This window comes from Indicator indicator, chromosome 7 (genome assembly GCF_027791375.1).
Source record: "Indicator indicator isolate 239-I01 chromosome 7, UM_Iind_1.1, whole genome shotgun sequence".
NCBI classification, from domain to species: Eukaryota; Metazoa; Chordata; class Aves; order Piciformes; family Indicatoridae; genus Indicator; species Indicator indicator.
The window spans coordinates 34,286,119-34,292,802 of NC_072016.1; the positions used below are offsets into that span (position 1 = coordinate 34,286,119).

General features: G+C 43.0%; 1 protein-coding gene across 10 annotated transcripts in view; it reads right to left on the reverse strand.

Moving 5' to 3' along the window:
• Positions 1 to 298: 298 nt before the first annotated feature.
• The window catches only part of EBF3 (EBF transcription factor 3), a 138,060-nt gene continuing 131,674 nt past the window's right edge, over positions 299 to 6,684 (reverse strand). For all 10 annotated transcript variants that reach the window (XM_054382444.1, XM_054382448.1, XM_054382443.1 and 7 more), the window contains one exon: positions 299 to 330. In XM_054382444.1, the coding sequence (XP_054238419.1) occupies positions 299 to 330 (32 nt within the window). The remainder of the gene's footprint in view (positions 331 to 6,684) is intronic.

Consider the following 6,684-nt stretch of genomic DNA (forward strand, 5'->3'; position numbering starts at 1 on the left):
TTCCTTAATTCTTCAGGACTGAGAAATGTGAAAATATGAGGAAAAAGTCAGTCAATAAAATGGAATTGTTCATGAAGAAGTAGGTTGTTTTGCATGTAGATTTCTTAATAGTTTAAATAAAATCTTTAAACAAAGTCTTTTGTTTTGTGTTTGTGTTTTGTTTTGTAGCATTTCGACTCGTTGCTGATCCTGTGTGGAGATAACTTGGTTTCCCATCAGCATGTCTTAATGTACTAAACTTGTCCCCTAAGCCCATCCTCTGAAGCTTGGTTGCTACGGTAGGTAAACAAAAGTGACTTTACATTGGCGGGACTACAAGCCCAGACATAGCTAAAAGACAAAAAAAAGAAGAAGAGAAGAAACATCAGCTGTTATTAGCACATTTGTGTAAGACATATCCTCTTCAAAGAAACCACAATGCTCAACGCCATCCGGGAGCAGGATGGGGTGGGTGGATGCTCCTCCATGCCACAGCATCCTCTGACCGAGGGACATGCACTTTTCACAGTGAAACACTCCATGAAAGGAGGCTTTGGGTGGGGTTTTGTGCACAGAGCATCCCAACTCCCATGGCACCTCTTCCAGTGTGGAGCTGGGGGCAGGATCCTGGCAGCCAAGGAACAACATAGTCACTCCTGGTTGTGTCAAACTTGATGTGTCCCTGAGCAACCTGATCTAACTGGAGATGTCCCTGCTCACTGCAGGGGGGCTGGATAAAATCACTTTCATTGAATCATAGAACTCTTTTGGTAGGAAGACACCTTTAAGACCACTGAGTCAAATCTTCAGCCTAAGACCACCACGGCCATTAAACCTTGTCCCAAAGTGCCACACATTTCTTCAATACCTCCAGAGTCCCCACTCCACCATCACCCCGGGCAGTCTGTTCCAATGCCTCACCACTCTTGCAGGAAAGAAATTCTTCCTAATCGCCAATCTAAACCTCCCCCTGGCACAATTTCAGGCCATTTCCTCTCAGTCACCTGATAGTAGGGAGAAGAAATTGACCCCCACTTCCCTACAACTTCCCTTCACAGAGTTGTAGAGAGTCTCCCCTCAGCCTCCCCTTCTCCAGACTAAACAGCTCCCTTGGCAAGGGAGTTCTCTCCACCTTTAAGGGTCCCTTCCAACCAAATGCATTCTGTCACTCTGTGTCAGGTATCCCTTTGAGACCACACCAGCCACCATGTCAGCCTCAGACCTGCCACCTGGGCAAAAACCTCCATTTCCACAATCGTATTCTATGATAACAGTGGGATCAACCAGGTCAAGCACTCTAAGACCAAAGTCCAAGTAGCTCTCAATTCAGGAGACCAAGCACCATAAAAAGGCATGGAATTAATACACCTAACCCTCCATCTTCTTTATTTTTAACAGACTGAGATGCCAACAATTACTTCTCTTTTCCTAGTTAACTCTTTGGTAAAAACATCATTTAGAAAATCTTTAATTTTGCTGTTGTTTAATTTTATTTTTTCCCCCATAATGATATTTCTCATTAATTTATGCACAACAGATATTAATAAATTTGTTCATGTAGTGATGTGAACTTCAATTTCTCAGTTCATTAATTTCAACAGTATTAATTTATTTCAGATTCACTGTTGCAGCTTTAGGCTTTGGAAGAGCTGGGTAGGTACACATTTCATACCTAACACAACCTCCTACAGCAGCCTGCACCATAGTCTGTATGATCAGAGTCACTCCAAGAGCTGTGACTGGAGCCTCAAGCAGGCCTGGGCCATCCATAGGCAGTTGTGTGAGTTGATGTAAAAGACTTGTATGGGGCTATCTCTCTAAAACACATCACAAGTGAAGTTTTTGAGACAGGTCAAAGTTTTCCAGAACTTGTACTTTTTCCTCCATAAGACATATCATAGAATCATAGAAGAATGGTTTGGGGTCAAAAGAACATCTAAAGGTCATCTAGTCCAACCCTCCTGCAGTTAGCAAGGACATCTGCAACTAGAGCAGGCTGCTCAGAGCCTGAAACAACTTCATCTGCAATGGTTCCAGGGATGGGGCTTCTATGACCTTTCTGGTAACCTGGGACAGGGTCTCACCACCCTCAGTGTCAAACATTTCTCCTTTCTCTCCAGTCTGAATCTCCCTCTTTTAGTTCAAATCATCTCCCCTTGTCCTGTCACAACAGGCCCTGCTCAAAAGTCTGTCCCCAGCTCTGATTGTCCTCTTTAAACACTGAAAGGCCACCAGAAGGTCTCCCTGGAGCCTTCTCCAAGCTGATCAATCCCAACTCAAATATGTCAGAATTGAAACAGGAATTACAATTTTGCCTGTTTTCAATTTAAACAGCAACGAGTCACAAAACTCAGATGAAGAATCATGTGTGTACTGGCAGAGACCCTTTCCACCCAAAATATTGAGTTTCTTCACCATATTTCCACTAAACCTCCTTTGCTCCACTCTACGTAATCGAATCCAGCCATCAACCCAACACCAACATGACCAATAAACCATGCTCCAAACTGCCATGTCCACATGTTTCTCCAACACCTCCAGGGTGTCCACTCAACCACCTCCCTGGGCAGCCTGCTCCAATGCCTGACCACTCTTGCAGAAAAGAAATTTTTCCTAATATCCAACCTAAACCTCCCCTGGGACAATTCCAGGCTATTTCCTCCCATTCTATCACCTGACACTAGGGAGAAGAGACCAACCCCCACCTCACTCCAACCCCCTTTAATGAAGTTGTAAAGAGCAATGAGGTCTTCCCCCTGCCTCCTCTTTTCCACGCTAAACAATCAAGCAGGATGCAGTTTTAGAAGGAGATAGAGAATCTTTTGCTGAATCAGAGAGCAACATCTTGCAGCAGCTATGAAAATTAAGTTACAACTGAAAAGTTGGTACACATGTGGTTGAGCCACATATCCCTGGATATGTGGAAAAGCTGTGTAGATATGGTGCTTGGGGATACGGCTGAGTGGTGGACTTGGTAATGTATGGTTAATGCTTGGGCTTGATGATCTTGAAGGTCTTGTCCAACCTAAATGATTCTGATTCTATGATCTGTATTGTGCCTCCAATTTTGTAGTGAGATTTCTTCCAAGCTAAAAAAAAAAAAATGTCCATTGCTTGAAGCAGGAAAAAGCCCTTTGCTCTAAGGAACCCATACACTAGCATCCTACTCTTAAAAACACATGTGAACACTTTCTGCTCATAGACTATGCCATGGAAGTCATAGAAAGTCAAGCAGATTGTAACTTTTTTGCTAAGGCCCAAAGGCCCTTTTACTTTCAGACTCACAGCACTGAGTCATAGCCTCAAAGAAACTCTCTTCTGCAAGCTGCAGTTCCAATTTTTCAGCCTAATTAGGTTATCAGTTTGTCAAAGATGGATGTGCAACTGACAAGGAAGAAGACCACATTCTGGCTGGCATTGCCTGCATGCTGACCTTTCTCAGATCTTCCCCAATTTTCTTATTCTTTTCCTTTTCTGCTTAACTTCTGTTTGGATCTCTTTTAACCCCTTTGTTGGCTATGGACTTCTCCATGTTCACTCTTGGGCAGCAAGTCCTATATCACTGAATGGCTTTTTGGGGGCTTGCTTACTATCAGCAAGATCTTCAGAATCCAGACTGAGGTGCTCCTGATGCTTAGGGTGATGTTACCACAAACCAGGATTTAGAGCAGCCCTACTTCTGCTTTATTCTATGTTAGGAGACAAAACCTTCCATCTGAGGTCCAGGTGGAGCTTCACAGCTCCTGCTTTCTTGCAGTCTGTACCAAGAACAACACAAGAACTTTTCCCACACACAGACAAATCCTACAGTGGTTTGGCCAGCAAGGATGGATGCAGTTAACCTCCAAACAAGTAGTTTGTCTTATAAAAGGACTACTTGTGACTGCAGGACTGTTAGATGTTGGGGTTTGACATTCTTTCATCTGCCTCTGCACCATGTTACCAAACCTTGATAGGAAAAACTAGGCTGCTTGGCCTCATCATGTTCATGAGTGGTGCCTTGCCACAGAGGAGTCAGGGAACTTTTCTGAAAACTATCCAGCTGACTTTTACTTCAGGACAGAGCTTCTGTGGTGAAAGGGAACATAACAAGCAACAAGAGAGGTTTCTCAGGGTAGTGGTGGAATCACCATCATTGGACATGCTCAAAAAGCTTGTGGACATGGCACTTTGAGACATGGTTTGATGGCTATGGTGGTGTTGGGTTGGTTGATGGCTGGACTTGATGATCTTAAAGTTTTTTTTCCAACCAAAACAATTCTATGATTCTATGATATCCTGCTCTGTGATTAAAGTAGCACATCCTCCTTTCTTAGCCAGCTTCATAGACTGCTTAGATACAACAGTGGCCACAAGATCTCACTTCAGTTTTGGATTGACTAAACATTCTATGATTTTGATTCTTAACAGTGCAGGCTCCTCAGATGTCACTCAGCTCCTTCACTTGCCACTGTATAATGAGGCTTTGTACTTAAAAAACTCCAGCTGCATTGGGTTGCAGTTCTTGAATTCCACATTTTAGTTTAATGGAGAAAACGTGGTGACCAGGAAGCTCTCAAGCTGCTTGTGGAGTGTTCAAGAAGCAAGGAACTGAACTTTTCAAAGGGCTTAATGTCAAGAAATGAGTAGGAAAATAGGAAGAAGGAAGGAGAAAGCCCCTAAATAACTGCACAGGTAAATGCAGTGTGGATAAGTGTGATGGTGTGAATGGTGATGGTTTGTGATGGTTTGATGGTGTCTCCTGCATTGCTAGTTTTCATGGAATCATAGAATGCCTTGAGCTGGAAGGGACCTTAAAGATCAAGTTCCTACCTTCCTGCCATGAACAGAGATACCTCCCACTAGACCAGGTTGCTCAAAGTTTCATCCAGCTTGGTCTTAAACCATTCCATGGACGAGGTGTCCACACCTTCTCTGGACAACCCACTCCACTCCAGTGTCTCACCACTCTCATTTTCTCTGTGATGTCTCATGAAGGAAGGGTATGAAAAATTCATCCCAGTCTTGCTACTCAGCTCTGGCTGCAGTTCAACTCAAGATACTAGTTGAGATCTATGAGGATGGCTGGGTGAAGTGCTATCAATCTGAAGCCTTCCATTAGTTCAGCAGAAATTAACTCAACAGCTTTGGTTGGAAACAATGATCATGCCTCTTTGCTGTAATGGTAAAGGAACTCAACAAGGCTATGTCAAATGCAATTTGATTTTCTCCTCAGCCCAAGAAGACCTGCTGCTTTGCATGAATTATCCAACTTTTTGTCACAGTTCTGGAACTCATTTCTCTAATTTCCAGACCACAAGGATACTCTTTCCATTTTGCAGACTCACAGACTGTTTTGGGCTGAAAGAGACCTTAAAGATTGCCCAGTTCCACCCCACTGCCATGGACAGAAAAACCCTCCTCTACATGAGGTTGCTCAAAGTTTCATTCACCCTGGTCTTAAACGCTTACAGGGATGGGACATCTGCAGCTCCTCTGAGCAGTCTGTTCCAGTGTCTCAACACCATCATAATAAGGAATTTCTTCCTGATGTCTAATCTAAATCTACCCTCCTCCAGGTTTATACCATCATCCCTTTGTCCTATCACTACTCTGGGTAATTTTGATGTCCAGTGACAGGACAAGAGGCAACAGGCACAAACTGGAACCCAGAAGGTTCCATCACATCATGAGCAGAAACTTCTTTGCTGTGAGGGTGCTGGAGCCCTGGAGTGGCTGCCCAGAGAGATTGTGGAATCTCCTTGTCTGGAGAGATTCCAAACCCACCTGGCCATTGTGATCCTGAACAAACTACTGTGGGTGCCCCTGCTTTAGCAGTTGGGTTGGACTAGATGATCTCCATAGGTCTCTTCCAAGCCCCACCATTCTAGGATTCTGGAGTTATGTGATTGCTGTGTTGTCTGGGCATAGAAAAAGCTTTATCCAGAGCTTGGAGGGATCTCAGCCTAAGAGCTAACTTCATGAGTTACTTAAGACAAACAGTACTGACTGATTTGAAGTCATCTATTAAGTATTTATCAAAAAACCTTTTTGTACCAGGGCATGAAGGAAGGGGAGATTGGGGCTTGGGGAGGTGCCTTAGGAGATCAGGTGATTGTTGTCTGCTGGCAACTGAGCATTTAGCCTGCTTAGTCTTCTGTAAACCCAACTCTGCATTCATCTTGACCTTTTAAACACCTGAAACTTTGAATAGTTGATGGGAAGCCCTTTAGTTTACAAACTGAAATTAGAATAGTTTAGATAATTTTAATTCAGATCTTTAAATTAGCTATTTTTCTGAGTAAATCAATATTAAGTTAGTGAGGATATAGATGCACAGATACCTTGTACACAGTAGCTGCAGAGCAACTGCCTAAGATCTAAGACATGTTACCATGACTTTTCTTTTTTTCCTTTTCCTTTTCCTCTTCCCCTTTTCCCCTTTTCCCCTTTTCCTTTTTTCCTTTTCTTTTTCCTTTCCCTTTTCCCTTTCCTTTCCTTTTCCCCTCTTCCTCTCCCTTTTCCCTCTTCCTCTCCCTCTCCTCTCCTTTTATTTTAATGGTATTTTGATTTATTTTATGTTACTTTAGTGTTTACTTTCTATACCAGTGTCTTTGTATAAAAAAAGGAAAGTAGGACACTGGATTACTTTAAGAATGGATAATCTTTCCTAAGAATATTGCTTATACCTGGTATAGTTTTCTACTGACAGTAACACAGTGAAGC